General features: G+C 36.7%; 1 protein-coding gene across 1 annotated transcript in view; it reads left to right on the top strand.

Moving 5' to 3' along the window:
* AP3B1 (adaptor related protein complex 3 subunit beta 1) overlaps nt 1-16,876 on the top strand; it is a 239,174-nt gene that overhangs the window by 212,987 nt on the left and 9,311 nt on the right. The window contains exons 25-26 of the mRNA XM_052646454.1: nt 7,045-7,142; nt 12,209-12,347. Coding sequence (XP_052502414.1) covers nt 7,045-7,142; nt 12,209-12,347 — 237 coding nt within the window. The remainder of the gene's footprint in view (nt 1-7,044; nt 7,143-12,208; nt 12,348-16,876) is intronic.

Genomic DNA, 16,876 nt, shown 5'->3' with positions numbered 1-16,876 from the left:
CTGGAAAGACACAAGATTATCATTTCTATCCAACATGTAATTACCAACCCACAAAGTCTTAGAATCAATGAGTTTAGGACAATGGTATGAATCATTATGTGAAAATCATTAGCATTTCCATATAGTAGGAATGACCAATTTTAAAACATTATGAGTAAAATTATTCTGTTTATAAGAACAACAAAAGGAATAATCAGTTAACAAGAAATACATGATACCTATGTGGGAATTTTTTGAAAACCTGAAACTTTCCTGAAGACCATAAAAAGATGATATAAATAAAAGTAATAAATCTGCTGTGTTCCTAAATGGGAGATAGGACTCTCCAACTTGTTGATCTTCAAATTCACTGTGATTCTGAGCTCAGTTCCAGTAAACCTTTTCAAGGACCTTGACAAATTTCTAAAATTCACCTTGATAAAAGGATGTCCAAGAAAAGTCAAAACAAAAAATTAATGAAAAAAGCCTTTTTCAATAATAACTTCAAAATATTCTTTAAGATCCAAGAATATTTTTATTCAGTGTAATTGGCTATTGGCACAAGAGTTAGTGAAACAAAACAGAATTTAGAGATTTTGTATATCATGAAGGTGACATTTCATATTAGTAGGGTGAGATTTCATGTCAATTGTATATGGACCGTTTTCTGAAAAAAAATAAAGATACTTTCTTCCCACAGATTACTCCAAAGTAAATTCCAGATGGATTTATTATTTAATCATAGAAACTATAAAAAGAGTTTAGAAATAATATAAAATAATCTTATCCTGTTTGTGGAGGGGGGGAGGTGAGCAAAATTCAAGCAAGACACAGTATCCAGAAAGATACAGAGAAAAAGCGACAGGTTTGACCATTAAAACTTTTAAGCTTCTCTACAAAAGAAACAAATATTGATATTATAACAGGTGAGAGATAGCGAATATTACAGCATTTTTAGCAAACGAAAGTTTAGTTACCAGAATATATAAAGAACTCTCGCAAATTTCAATATAAAAGAATCTAATATGAAGGTGGAGAAAGTTTGAGAATAGTTCATTTACAGAAAATGAAATGCAGAGAGCTAATAACAATAATATATACAGCATTAGTAATAGGGAAATTTTAAAAAATTCATTCAAATAACAAAAGACTTGCAAAATTCTTAAATAATTTTAATGCCTGACAAAGAAGGTACAGAAAAATATGTGTTCTTATTTACTGATTGTGGGATTTCAAGTTGGTACCACTTTTTTAAAGGTCAGTTTGACAGTATTTATCATATATTAAATATTCATAAACTAAACTCTTCAATTTAGTGACTTCATTTATAGGGTGTCAGGCGTGGGGAAGTATGGTAACCTGTGATGAAGAAATAGATCTCAGAGTGTTAAGTAAGCTTTGTTTATATTAGAGAAAATTTGCAAGTGAGAATTGGTGGGGGAATGCTTACACAAATTAAGATTACATCCCTATTAGGTATGTAGGTTTGGGGCATCTACTATGCATTAAGCACTAAACTGAGTCGTGATAACTCCTTTAGTTGTCGAAGCTAGCTTACAAGGTTAAGTGCCATTTTTCTTACTTAATAGATGAGGAAACTTGAGTCTCACAGTTTCGATCCTAGGAATCTGTGAAATGAGATTGTGTGTGGTCTAAGTATATGCACGGCAGTTCTTTGTAGAACAGGTAGAATCTTGCCTTATATTAAACTGTTATGTCAGCTGACCCCTTGTAATTAGGCTGCTTAGAGCTGCCTCCTATTAGTACCTTGCCAATCTGGTAATCTGTTAATTCTATTAAATTGACACCTGCCATTTCTCATGTTCACCATTCCCCTATCTATGTCAAGACATCTGTGTTTAGCCCCATGTTCAACCAAAGGAGATGAGAAGAAAAAGGTGGGACGGCAAAAGAAAAGAACTGTAAGGAGAGAGAAGAGAGCAATTTTTTTAAAAAGACAAAATATTTAAAAGGAGGATCACAGAAAACTCTGGAGGACATCCTAAATCACTAATATAAACGAAAGTAAATTTTCCCCCAAAATAAAGAGGAAACATTCCTTCTTACTGCCTACTAAGCCACATCTTGCTTAGAAGCTAAGACTGGGTTATAAAGTATTTTATGTACTAGTTATATTAATTAGATTTTGCGTTTATTTGTGTGTAACAGAAACCTGTCTATAGTGACTTCACCACACAGGGTTTTGTTTATTACTCTCCCGGTCAGCAGTTAAGAGCAGCTAGACTCTCCACGGCTTCTCCACATGTCTTCCAGTAGAAGGTCTTCCCAACTTTTTGTTCCATGAGCTAATTTCTTTAGCAAGTGCCAGTCATCCTAGGGGTCACAAGATGGCTTCTGTAATTCCAGGATTCCATCTGCATTCTAGCCCCCTCCCCCCAGCAAAGGAATGAAGTGACCGGGAGGGAGGAGCCCTTGTGTGCTGGAAAAGCAGACCTTTCCCAGGAGTCCCCAGCAGCCTTCTGTCCAGGCTTCATTGGTCATAACTGGGTCACTGGATCAGTCCAGCTGTCATTAATACAAGAGGCTGAGAGAGACGATGTTCAGGGGCACGTTGTCTCCCTGAAGAGACTCAGGATGATTTCAGGAAAGAAGAAAAAGAAAAGTATTAGTAAGTGTCTGCCGCGGCCGTGTTCCAACTTCATTACATTATTTGCTCCACAAGACCCATTGTGGATGAACTTACAGCCTTAGTTTTTCATATGTGAATACGTGGTAATCATTTTACCAATCACAGAATAATGAATAAAATATATAATGAAATAAATATAAGAATAAAGTATATAATATACAAATAAAACATAACATATAGATAATAAATATATAATAAAACATGCATTACCAAAAAGTAACAGAAGTGAAACATATCCAGTCAAGCTGAATCATGTATATTCATCTCTAATTCATTGGTTGTTGCTTGTGGGGGCATTTCAGAATCACCTTTACCGCCCCCTAGCCTGAAGCCTGTTCCTTAGCCACCTTGATGTCCATACATGCCTTAAAAGGCAGCTCTACTTCCCCTTCTTTCTGTGCTCTTGCCCCCTTCTCCCTGGGCGTCGGTGCCCCACAGCTCCTTAACCAAGGGGTCTAGGGGTCCTTTTCAGGAGTGTGTTGGAAAGAAGTCACTTCGTCTGTAATTTAAAAGAAATCACAAGTAAAGATAGCGTAGTATGTGTAATTTAACCCAGTGGCCATAATTCTTAAAATTGTATACATCTTAGTAAAATATTTATACCACACACTCCCGATATGTACTGTGTGTGTGTCTCACTATGCAAACATATTATGTATATACTGAAGTATTATGTACAAGCAAAAATAGAACTTCAGATGGGATGAGAAAAAAATTAATTGATAGTTTTTTTTTTCCTCAGTGGATTTTCTGCCTCAGTGGAGTGCCGTGTCCTTTCCCACTTTGGAGCGCACTGATTTATCTAGTTATTTGAAGCTGGGAGCTTATATTTAACACTAAATTAGTCCATAGTATATATACCTATCCATTTACTACTCTATCAGCCTCTGAGTGTTTCTCTTAATGTGGCTTAGCCCTTCCAGTACCTCAGCCTGCTCTTACCCTCCAAGCATCCTACTCTCAACACGTCTATCTTAAGGACTCCATCTGTGCTGTTTTTGGAAGAAATATCTCCCTCCCTTCCAGGCCTGCTCCATTCGCCTAGTTCTTATGCTCTTGATCCCAATCTCGCTTACCTCGGCTAACACCTCTCTCTGTCTGTTTTGCACCAGCCTGTAATTACTTTGGAGCTGCTTTAAGCATTTTTCTTTGGCCTCTGCACCCTCAGGAAGCCTCTGCTGCTCCCTGTGCCCCGCCTTTCACTGCCGGTCTTTGCACTGAGCTTCAGCTCATTGCATCCTGCACTCCCCCTCCAGTCTGAACTGCGTCGCTAAGTCAGCTGTTACACCTCCTTTTTATCCCTCCCTGCAGTTTTTGACTCACACCTCTTCTCCCCAACCACTCTCTTTCCAGTTCTCTTCTGCAAGTTGTACCACTTCTGTTTTTATTTACACGCAGGTGTCCACTTTATCCTTCTTCTTGGCATATCCTCTTTTCCTATGCGATCTTATCTACTTAAAAGGCTTCAGTCCTTCCCTGTACATTCTGGTTGCTTCTGAACTCATGTGTACTGCCCTGACCTGTTTTCTGATTCATGATTTGTATTTCTAGTTATCTGTTAAATATCTCTTCCTGAGTGACACAGGGGTACTCAAAATATAGCATGATTTAATCCAAACCATTTTGTTTAATCCTCCAAACTCCTCTCCATTGAAGAAAGTCATCCTTGCAGTTATTCACGGTAAATGGTTCAAGGTCTCTTCCTCCCGTCCATCACTGCATCTGTCCCTTTTAACTCTAAAACACCCCTGTCTTCCGCATTTCCTCCCAGGGAAGCAGCCTTGTATAGTCAAATAAAATATATATATTTTATAAAACATATAAAATGTATATATATATGGCAGCAAACATTATATAGCTGACTTTGGAATAGGATAGACCTCGGTTCACATCTCAGTGCTGCTGTGTTCAGACCTTCATACTAGTTGTGTGACCTTGGGCATATTGTTTAGCTTCTCTTGGTGAATTAGGGGTAACAGAAGGTAGCTCTTAGGATCACTGTCAGGATGCACTAAGGCTACACGCACAGTCAGTGCTGAAAACCCCTGCTTGGACTGTTGATTCGTCTCCTTCTGATCTCCCTGGCTTGGGTTTCTCTTGTACACCACCTTCATACAGGGCCGGCACAGTCTATAACATTCATATGCGATTATTTGTTTATTTTCCTGTGTCAGAAGGCTCCGGTAGTTTCCTTTTTTTTTCCCCCAGGATACTTTGAAGCACACTGGCCTGAGTTATGAGAGTAAAGTAATCGTATGCTTTGTCATACAGATCAGGACACTTCAGATAGTGACAGGAGACGTGATCTGAGCAAGGTCCCAGGACAGCTGCCATGGGGAACTGGGCCCACAGCTGTGTGTGCTGTTCTCTGCAGAGTGTCCCTAGCCAGTCTCTTCACACACCCTCTGCTCACCATTCCCAAAATGTAGATCTAGAATCCATAGAATGTCCCTCTCCCTCCTTTTGGAAGTGAACGTACCTCTACCTCACTCCTGCAGAATTAATCAGCCCCTCTTTTTGGACTGTGATACTTGCCACATATCTCTAACATTGTACTTATCTTTCTGTTATAAACATAATTGAACTCTTTCTCTGTCACTAAACTTGTGAACTTCAAGGGCCAGTTTTACTTGTCTTTAAATCCCCAGACACTCAGAGAGTACATGAGATCAAGTTTATATTCAGTAAATGTTTATTGAATTAATAAATAAATTGAGTTTATTGATTTGCCTTGGGCAGTCCATGTGTGAATAATTCAGAATCATTGTTGTTTTTTTTTAGTCTAGTCTTTACCTTGTTCCATTAAAGAAAATGGCAGCTTAGAAGATTGTAGTATAAAATACTAGCATAAAATCGAAATGGATTTTCTTCTCTTTCCTTATACTTTAATATTTATCCCTACCCCACCCTTCAAGAAAGTGTTTCTCTTAACCTTGCATTTGGTGGGTTTTGGGGTTTTTTTTGCTTGCACAGAAATATTCTTATTTACTCTTTGCTTTTCTCCTCTTTATATATGACATTGTTTTTATTGAAGAATAACTTCATCTGTAACACAGAACTTCAGTGTTCAGCTTGATGAATTTTTATGTGTACCACCAAATCAAAGTTTTGAACATCTAGAGCCCTCCAGAAAGGTCTCCCATTCCTCCCCGTAGATACCACCTTTTCTATAGAAGTGACTGCAGTTCTGTGTTCTCTATCCATGAGTTAGTTTTGGTATCATATAATATGTATATTTGTTTCTAGCTTCTTTCACTCAAGGTTAGGTCTGTGGAATCATCTTTTATGTGTAACAGTAGGTTTGTTTTTTTTAATTGTTATGTAATATCTCACTGACTGTGTCACAATTCATTTATCCATTCTATTATCCGTGGGCACTTGGGTTGTTTTTCATTTGGGGCTATTAATAATAAAACTGTGATTAATATTATTGTACAGGTTTTCTTTTCATAGTACATAAACAGTTATTAACACTTGATATTATTTTGTTAGCACACATCTTAACACGGTATGGTCACTCCATTTTATTCTTTATTTAAAAATTGATAGCTTTAAAAAGATATCTTAAACTAACACTAAAGCACTCCATTTTGTACACTTTTACTGCAAAGTTGAAGACAAGATGTTCTCTACCAGATAAGCTGCATTAAATGTTCCTCTGGAGTTTCCCTTGTAGCTCAGACGGTAAAGCATCTGCCTACACTGTGGGAGACGCGGGTTCAATCCCTGGGTCGGGAAGTTCCCCTGGAGAAGGAAATGGCAATCCACTCCAGTATTCTTGCCTGGAGAATCCCATGGACGGAGGAGCCCAGTAGGCTGCAGTCTGTGGGATCGCAGAGAGTCAGACACGACTGAGCGACTTCACTTCACTTCACTTCACTTGAAAAGAAAGTGAAAGTGAAGTTGCTCAGTCGTGTCCGACTCTTCGCGACCCCGTGGACGGTAGCCCACTGGGCTCCTCCGTCCAGGGGATTCTCCAGGCAAGAATACTGGAGTGGGCTGCCATTTCCTTCTCCAGAGGATCTTCCCGACCCAGGGATCAAACCTGGGTCTCCCGCATTCCAGGCAGGCACTTTAACCTCTGAGCCACCAGAGAAGCCTTCACTTCACTTATCTACCAGATAAGTTGCATAGATATCTGGTAAGTTGCATTACGTGCTTCTGCTCCTTACCTGGTTTTAAAAGTTCTATGTCAAATGGCATATTTATCATAACTGCAAATAATAGGCTTTCCAGTTGAGATAACAGATGTATTTCTTTGCAAATAGTGATGAGAAATATTTCAAGCCTTTTTAGCTGTGATATTTAAGGCAAACATCTTTATATGCTTTAATTGTACCTGTTTAACTGCATATTGTTAAGAAGAATGTCTGTTTGTTAAGCATTTAGTCAGCTTTAATGTGTTTTTTCTTTAGTACCAAGGATGATTGCTTCAGTGTTAACATTCAGCCTCCCGTTGGAGAACTGCTTTTACCTGTGGCCATGTCAGAGAAAGATTTTAAGAAGGAGCAAGGTGAGAGATCATTACCATTTACTAGAAATTGGCATCCCAGATAAGTGAGCTCATTCCTCTGGCTGAGCTCTAAAATAAATTACCATATGCACATAGCTATTAACAGATGTCAGTGTGCAATCTTCCAAGTTTTGCTAATGCTTTGTGTTTATAAAGTAGCCTTAAAGGTATGTTTGTCTGCATCCCTGGCATACTTAAAAATTGATTACTATGTCTTTTAAATAATAAATTGATTCTTAATTAACTTTTCAGTCCTGGGAATTTTGGCTTATCAATCTAATGATGTATTCATGTGTTTTGTATTAGCGAAAATGTCAGGAATTTAGAACTTAGCAAAGTCCCATCACAGTACGTGTTATGTGTATGTATTTCCTTTCACTATAGCACTGTTTTTTTGTGTTCTGCTAATAATATTTTTCCCTGTTAGAGTGCCCTGTCCTTCAGAATAAAGTCCTAATTGTAGCATTAAAATATTAAAATACCTCTATTTTCTTTTGACCTTATTCTGTATTAAAGAAATGTTATGCTGTAAGGCTGTATCAGAGCTGAAGCAAATTAAAATAAGCAACAAAAAAGAAAATATTTTCAGCAGAATGAAAGTGTTAATGTCTTGGACTTGACCCAGAGTTAAGCATACTTTCTATTAAAAATAATTTTCTTCGTATATAAATAAGGGGAAACAACTGCCTCATTCTATGTATTTAATTAAGAATAGCATTTATAAAGCCAGGACATATTTAAATAGTATAGTCAGCAACTTTTTTAAGTTTATATGAATCCGGGCTATGTTTTTCTTTGGAAGGAGTTATCAAAGATTCCCTTCATCTTGAGGTCATTAATTCATACCTGTCAAGCTTTCATGAAGTACTAGGCGCACACAAATACCTATACCTAAGGAGAAGGGCTTGCCTCCTGGCATTGCATCATTGTAGTGCCAGAGGTTGGTTTGTTTTACCGTGAACCTTTGCAGTTCAGTGTCCAGAAGACCTGTTGTAGAAGAATCTCACAAAGAAACTCTCAAATAAGACTGTAAATTAATAGTAATCTTTTATTCTTCTGCCTTACTTTTAAGTGATAAAGAGTGACTAAATCCATCTTTGCATTTACTTTTCTTGGAAGTTGGTTATTGCTGTAGAAGAAAGTCATATCTGTGATTTTATTTTTCCATTGCCAAATTGAATTGATTCTTACATTTGCTATTCTTACCCTTTGCTGGCTAAAGCCTGCCTCTCTGCTTTACATCTGCTCAGCAAACCCAGGTGAGTGGCACACAGGAGCTGAGTAAGCCTTGACACGTTTATTGTGAAGGGGATAGTCCTTTTTCGAAAAGTGCAGCTAAAGTTTATCTAAAGCAGTAGGTTATACCTTTTCTCTTCCTCAGCTTTGGTTTAGAATATGTACTTGATACTTGATCAAGTTTTTTTACGCTCTGTTGTGACTGAGGGATTTCTTCCCTGACTAGCCATACAGAACCGTAATCGCGTGAGAGAGGTGTGCTTGGAGAACAGCTGTGGTCCTCTGTGGAGTTGTTGCCAAAATTCCTTTTTCTTCTGCCATTTTACTTCTATGGTTGTTGATTATTTGTCTGAATAAATCTGGCAGCTGTTTGCTATGTTTAATAGAGCAGAAAGGCTACTCTGAATAAAGCTATTTGAAAATTTGTTTATATGAAGTATTTGTAAATCCTTGCAAGTCTCTCGGCATTTCTGTATCATTCTTTCTGTCTTCCTGAATTCATTCTTTGATATGGGACTTGATGCTGGCAAATTTACCACAGGTTTAAAGAGTCTTTTCAGTAGCATCGTTTCAGTTCTAGATTTCAGCTGCTTTGGTAATAGAGGTCTCAATTCTCAACTTTACACACGTATTTGTTTCTTACATCACTCTAGGAAGAGCTTAGCTTATTTTGCAGAAGATACCTAGAAATGACTCATTAACTGGAAATTCTAAATCAGAATAAAATCAGTTTCCTCAGATTTTATCAATGCCGGTAAATTTAAGAAATGTCTGTGTGTGTCATTACATGCTAGCTTTTTTCTACTTTAAATAAAATGAATTTATACACTTAATATCTCATTTCACAGGGCATATATTTCAAGACTCAAGAAATGTATTAACTGTATTAACTAGGATTTAACTGAAGAAATTATAAACTAAAAACATGAGGAATATGATTCTATTTTTATACTACAGATGTGCATATTTGAAAAATGTGTATAATGTTAATTAAGAATACTTCTGTCAGGTTGTACATATTAGATTAATGTTTTTTAAAGTGAAAATGTTTTGCTTCTAGTATGTAGCATGATCTGTCGCTTTCCTCAGTTGTTGCATTTAGAGTTCCATGACCAGGCGTGCGTTTTTATAAGGTTGGTGGTCAAAGTGCTAAACAAAAGATTGGTTTAGTCTGTATTTTGAAGTTATCCAGAGTATTCATATTATGAGCCTTAACCAGAAGGCGTGTTTGTTTCATTATTATGAATTTTGATCCTTGCAAAGTTAGTTCATGATCTAGCTGTGGGATGATTTTAGTACTATAAAGTGAGATGTTTTATTTTTGAAAATGTAATTTCATTTGTTGAAGCAGTTTTAATTGTACGAGACCCAAGGAAAGTGCTTATTCCAAATTTCCTCTTCTTATTTGCTTTCTTCTTAAGAATTAAGTTGGAAGTCTAAAACATTCAGATCTTCTTCTCTTATTTTATTTACATTTCAGCAGTCCGTTACAGCTGATTAACCTAAGTGCTGTCCACTGCCTCACCAAAATGAGGTAAATTTTAATGAGGCAGCATATTCTGCAGTCTGAGAATTTTAAAACATTCATCCAATTACCTGACCTTCATTAGGTATGAGCAGGCTGTGTAGTGGTTAAGGAATGTTTTTGTAGAAGAAACTTTTAATGATATCTTGGCATATTTTTCTTTTTCGTTAATTTAAGAATACCTGATATATTTTCATTTAGGAAAAAATCTCTGGTTTAAGAAACCTAGAATGGTTACTTAATTTTATTATGATTTATGCCTCCATCTTATGGGTTCCTAGCTAGCAAGATGCTAATTCTTTAAATGGTCAGACATTTACTATTTTCTGGCCCTTAACCACCACAAGCAATCATATTTGATGCCCCTTAATTAGAGCACCTTTTTTTCTTTCCAGGTTCTTTTTCCACCTCAGCAATCTAGACAATACATTTGCTTACCATGCTGCTCTCCTAAGTGTTCTTTTGCATGTAAATTAATCTTGATTCAGTTTACACTGTCATGCTGAGTGGTACAAATTGCCTATAACAATAAAACAGCATGAGTTAAAAATAAAGGGGGGTGGGAAGGCAGATTGAATGTGTGCCTTACTTGATAGGATGTTACTTTGCTTTATGCCAATACATTAGCTGACGATAATGAATCTTCTGTTCTGAAAAGCATGGTTTAGTTGATTTTTTTAATTTTACTTCAATGGAGCAGTACCTTGTCTCTTACAGACCAAGTTAGACAAACCATTAATGACAAGAGTGTTAAGGTTAAATATGAAGCAATGCATTCACTTCTCTGAGTGCTATCCATCTTTCCATTTACAGGAGCTTGACAAAAGTACTGGCTTTGTACAACATTTCCTTTAATTACATGCTGCGGGAAACAGGCTTTTAACATAAACATAGTTGCATTCATTTATTCAGCAGTTGCTCTTCAATAGAGCTTAATGGAGAAGGTTTAAATCCTAAATGAGTACACACATCTCTCAGCAGTGTTATGTCAGCAGCCACTGTGCTTTCCTTAAAAGCAGTGTTTGACTGCTTGTGTGGTTTTTAAAGCTTTTGCCTAATATTAAAGTTAAACAGTCTAAGACAGAACATAGTGTCCCCGAGTTTGAAAGTGGTTAGTAAAAACTGTTCTTTGTTAAAGCTAAATAAGTCTCTTTACAGTGTTAGGCTTTAGTGTCTTCATACTACTAATCATAGGGATTTTTTTAAAATTTCTGTTACATTAGCAATAGATAGCAAAATTAAATAGCAAAAATTAAAGGTGGTGGGCCTTTTGAGGCTACAAAATCAGCTTTTACCTTTTTATAAATTTTGTCAACTATTGTACACATATCAGATGTCTCAAAGGATCATCATTTTTAGTAGATACTTTTGGATGTCAGTGACTTAACATCACAGAATCAGATAGATGGCATTTAACATTTATAGCTTTTGTTTTTTTTTTTTAACTGGGTACTTAATTTCAGTATTTGTTCCAAGTATTTCACAGGTTATTGAATTTGTCCTTTGAACATTTGTACATAAGATTCTGACATTAACAGCTTGCCTTGTGTTAATTTTATATGGTTTTTGTTCATGATTTTGCTTTGTGATCTTTATTAAGTATTATTTGAAATGTCTCTGGGGTTTAAATTTTTCCAGTTTACATTGTTCCCTTTGTTTTCAGATGTTTTTGCTTCAGAAATTTTGATTATCTTTGTCAGTAACCATAGTTCCATTAACTAGGCAAATACTGTTACCGCTCAGTGTAGCTTAGATGCTTGTCCATTTTTTAGAACCACACAGCTGTTCAGTGACTTCCAGTTACTGTTGAGATAACTTTGATCCATTATACTGAGAGCATTCATCATGTAATGCTGCTAGTTATTCCAGAAACACTTTGGTTTGTTCTCAGGCAGCATTCGGCAAGAAAGATCTTCGAATGAAAAGGAGGGGGGAGAGCTCTTAAATAGTAAACACTTAATAGTTTATGGAGCCCAAATTAATCGAGTATATTTTAAAGGGACTGAAATTAAAATTTTATCTTTGTGATTCTATGTTTCTATCAATCATAGTATTTAAAATCAGGTTATTAAGAGTGATGTTCAATTGCATTTTTATACATTTTTCAACACCACTAGTATTTTTTTAAAAATTTAATCAGTTGCAGTTCATTTTAATTTTATGATAAATTGTCTTATAAATTACATTCTGAAGTGGTATTTCTTCTGCTTTAGAAAGTTTTTAGAATTTGACTATGAATTTAAAATTGTTTAATGTAGTTTTCAAAAAGAAATCAGTAAAAGAGAGCCTCCTTCTGCTTTTACAGGCATGCTCTCTGGAATGAATGAAACTTCCACCACGATTATTGCTGCCCCGCAGAATTTTGCTTCCTCCGTGATCCTTCAGAAGGTAGTAAATGTAGCCAATGTGGGTGTAGTCCCTTCTGGACAAGATAATGTACACAGGTACGTTCACTGACCCGTGATGTGGAGGTAACTTGTATACATGTATAAATATATAATTTTTAATTCATAATTTTCCTTGAAAATATTAAGTCCTAAACGTTTGTGTGTGTGTGTGTGTGCTTGCACACACACTTATTCCTGTCCCACTCTCCGTGACCTCGTGGACTGTAGCCCACCAGGCTCCTCTAGCTATGGAGTTTTCCAGGCAAGAAAACTCAAGCGAGTTGCCGATTCTTCTCCAGGGGATCCTCCCAACGCAGGGATCAAAGCTGTGTCTCTTGTATCTACTGTCTTGGCAGGCGAGTTTTTTACCAGCTGAGCCACCAGGGAGCAACATATCTATGCCCCTTCTTTTTTATAATACATTTGCTTGATGGGTTTGGAATAAGGTCCCTCTTCCATATTTTGTACAGTCTTTAGTCCATATATATGGACTTTCCTGAAAGATACAGATAGTGTACCTGCATTTTATAATAGCTTGGTGATTTGTAAAGGTACTTGTGTGAGATATGGTTGAGAATTTCTTACTTCACTACAGTCAGTGAATTTCAGGAAGAACTGTTTTATAAAGCAGTGGATTTGAACTTTTTTTACTTAAAAGAGGGGAAGTTTGGGTATAGATTTCCTTTTGACAGCAATCCCCTGAGGCTGCTTCCAGTGACAAGGAACCATTATGGGGTCAAATGCAGCGTCTGTTTCTTACGCCAGGAAGTATCTTCACCGACAGCCATCTAAACCATGAGGTCCAAGTTATTTGCCCTCAAAGGTAGCAGAAAACATGATTAGTATGTGCCTTTGTGTTCTTACGAATGCTGCTGCTGCTGCTACTGCTAAGTCGCTTCGGTCGTGTCTGACTCTGTGTGACCCCATAGACGGCAGCCCACCAGGCTCCCCCGTCCCTGGGATTCTCCAGGCAAGAACACTGGAGTGGGTTGCCATTTCCTTAGTTGCTCAGTCGTGTCCAACTCTTAGCGACTGCATGGGCTGGGGCCCACCAGGCTCCTCCATCCATGGGATTTTCCAGGCAAGAGTGCTGGAGTGGGGTGCCATTGCCTTACGAATGCTAGTGACTTGAAATGAAAGTAAAATAATTAATCCTTAAATAAACATGCAGTGATAACTTGGTCCTCTGTGAGCTTAAGGAAATTCTTTGTAAACTATCTTTAATTCCTCTGTCATTCTACTGCCAATGGCATACTTCCATCATTACATTTAGGAAATAATTTAAAGTCAAAGAGAGTGCCTTCAAACCTTTGGAAATTTAATTTATCTTTTAAAATTAATATAGGGGCAAGAGAGGCCCCAAATAAAGATTTCTGTGGGTTATCTGGGTTTTTTAGACTCAACTCTGCCATTATTGGGCTTTATAACTTCTCCTTATGGGCTTTAAGTTCTTCATCTGTTTGGAAATGGATGGCAGGGAAAGGAAGGTGATTGAAATGAAATTATGTTATCTGTGGAAGAATGTTGGACTTCACATCAGAAGAGCTGAGTTCGGGTCTGGATCTGCCATTACAGAGTTCCCTGACTTCACCTACTCATCATGGCAGATTGAAAGCTGCATGTACTAGTCACAAATCAAATTTGCCCTGTGCCTTTATTTTTTTTAAAGGGAGGTTACTAGGTAAATTGCTCAAGAGATCTGTGTACCTTCCATCTGAGATCTGATCTGCTTCCCTTTCTTTATGATAAGCCCTGTCATTCTCACATAAGTTGGTGATAAAATAATAAAATGGATAGAAGGTCTTCTTATTGATGAGTGAGTGAAGTCGCTCAGTTGTGTCCGACTCTTTGCGACCTCATGGACTGTAGCCTGCCAGACTTCTCCGTTCATGGGATTCTCCAGGCAAGAATACTGGAATGAATTACCATTTCCTTCAGGGGATCTTTCCGATCCAGGGATCGAACCCGGGTCTCCCACATTGGAGGCAGACGCTTTAACCACTGAGCCACCAGGGAGCTATGCAAATACAACTTATCCATCAGTGTTATTCAATAGCGGGAAAAAATGAACAGAAAGAAGACTTTTCAGTGAAAATTTTTAATTCTGTGTCTTCCTTGTTTTGTTTTCTTCTTTGATTTTTTTTCCCCATTTTCCTGAGTGGTTTTCTTTAGCAGAAGTTGTGTTTTACTTATGGATCCTTTGAATTATTGAAATTACTAAAACACCAAAATATTGTATGTCATCTGAAACTTTTAGCTTATGCTTTATGAAATTTTACATGACTCATCTAGTATCCAGCAATACCTCAGTCTTACTTTAATATGTTCTTTCATAATAGATGAAACAACGCAGGGTAACCCTTCTTTATGCTGGAACTTCTAATTTTGTTTTGCATCATATATGGGTTTTTAACTTTTCTGAAAGCAATGAGAGTGTTCCACATTATTGTTTCTTAGAAGAAAATAGCCAAAATACCTTCTCAAAGCCAACAAATATGAAAACCATTTTCCTTTTGGGAAACAGAGAGACTCTTATTAGCACAATTGTATAATTCTTAATTAAAGCACAAAATTTGCCTGTAACTTGTCTTGGTGGTTTAGAAGTGGTTTGATGCCTGTTCAGGTGATGAAGTTACAGTCAATTCTCAGTTATCCATACCAGTACAGGGGAGGTACGCAATAGGAACCATCTCTAGTCAACTTTGGAATGCAGAAGCTGCACTTCCACTTTTTAGAAAATAATGTTATGCTTTTATTCTTGGCTGTGCTGGGTCTTCTGTGGTCGTGGCAAGCAGGGGCTGCTCTCTAGTTGTGGAGCGCAGGCTCTAGACGCACCGGCTCCGAGTTGCCACAGGTGGACTCAGTGGTTGCAGCTCCCGGGCTCAGTAGTTGTAGTGCACGGGCCTAGTTGCTCTGCAGCATGTGGGGTCCTCCCGGATCAAGAATTGAACCCGTGCCTCCTGCACGGCAGGTAGGAAGCCTGCACTTAGACGGCATGGTCCTCGGTCCTCATATGCACATACTTCTGCACTGTGTTGACACTTTTATAATGAAGCCTTATCACAGCAGCCTGGCATTCGGCTCTGTAGCTTGATGGGGGAGTCCAAGTTACTACAGAGCCAGAAGAGAATGCAATGGCTGTATCTAATTCAGAGCAGGCTGTGCTATCTTGACTTGCCTCAAAAGTATCATCCTACTGACTGAAAATGTTTTACATTTGCTTTTTTTCATAGTTAGGTATGGCTGTAATAATGTTTTAAATTTTAGAAGGCTTCCAGGTAATAAATATCGAGAGGTCTTGATACTTGCGGTCTTTAATAGAGAAAGTAACAAAAGTTAGTACCCTGCAAATGTGACGTTTTTGCCACTCTTTTATGCCCAGTAATTTAAAACCAAAATAAACAATTGTTGATAAAATCTGTACTGATGGCTATCTTCATTTCATTTAAAATGAAATAGCAATTACTGTTCATAATAACAAAAATTGTTTACTACTTTATTAAATTTTATTAATGTTTTTAATGGTAGTGTTCAACAGTGTATTAAGCTGTGGGATGAATGAATTTATATATCTAAGCTTATATATTAAGTGTCATAATAAAATTGAAACTCCATGAGATTTTTTCTTCTGTGGTAGTTGCTTTTTCGAGTTTATGAAAAATAGGACCAAAACCATTCTTGTATTTATTAATGGTAATAAGTTTAAAATTACTTGAAAAAAAAACAATATGCATGAAAAGCATTTTGACCATTAGTATTTTAAGAAATTAAATTATTCTTGGCTGGCCTACTTATTATGTTCTATTTAATTTTTCAGGGTCTTTTATTTCTGAGAGGACTTTTGAATTAACATTAGAATATTCTTTGTGACCATTCAATGAATTAAATTCCTGTTGTCTAATTTTAGGATCATTTGTTCCTACTACGCTTTACAATTTGAATATTTTTTGCATTAAAAACCAAGTTTAAAAATACTTATATAAGAATTAGCTAAGAAAAAAATGAATCTTCATTAATATGCAGAAGTGTGTAATAATATAAAGTAGACATTTTAATTGAATACATAATAGAAAATGGCTTCTAATACATTAGCAGAAAATACCTCCATTAAGGAAAAGTCAATTAAAGGAGCACAAGTTTTATGGAATTCACTTCAAAAACCAGGGGCTTTTTAAGTATAGTTAACCACTTTTAAAGATCAGTTGAAAAAGTATAACTACTTTTAGATTATATGACATTTAGCTTTGATTTTCTAAATGAGCCATAGAATCAGAAACCCAACCAGTATACTATTAAAACACTTAATTTCTATCTTCATTTCCATGGTAGGTACTTCCATATCAAAAAAGCTGCTCTTTGAGAATACAACCATCTTACTGAGACCTGCAGAGTTATGGTCATTGTGCCAATCTTGCTGTTTTCCAAATTACAGTTACCACATGATAAGGAGTAATATAGACATCAGAATCAAAAGAATCAAAGCATTTACTAAATATACAGCCAAGTGTCTTCATGTCCTGTTTAGATACACATAATACAGTGTCATATGAGACACTGAAAGTCTTCAAGCATATTATTTAAAACAA

Source organism: Budorcas taxicolor, chromosome 10 (assembly GCF_023091745.1).
Source record: "Budorcas taxicolor isolate Tak-1 chromosome 10, Takin1.1, whole genome shotgun sequence".
Taxonomy (NCBI): Eukaryota; Metazoa; Chordata; class Mammalia; order Artiodactyla; family Bovidae; genus Budorcas; species Budorcas taxicolor.
Note: the sequence above shows the minus strand (reverse complement) of the source record. Positions and strands in the feature narration are given on the sequence as shown.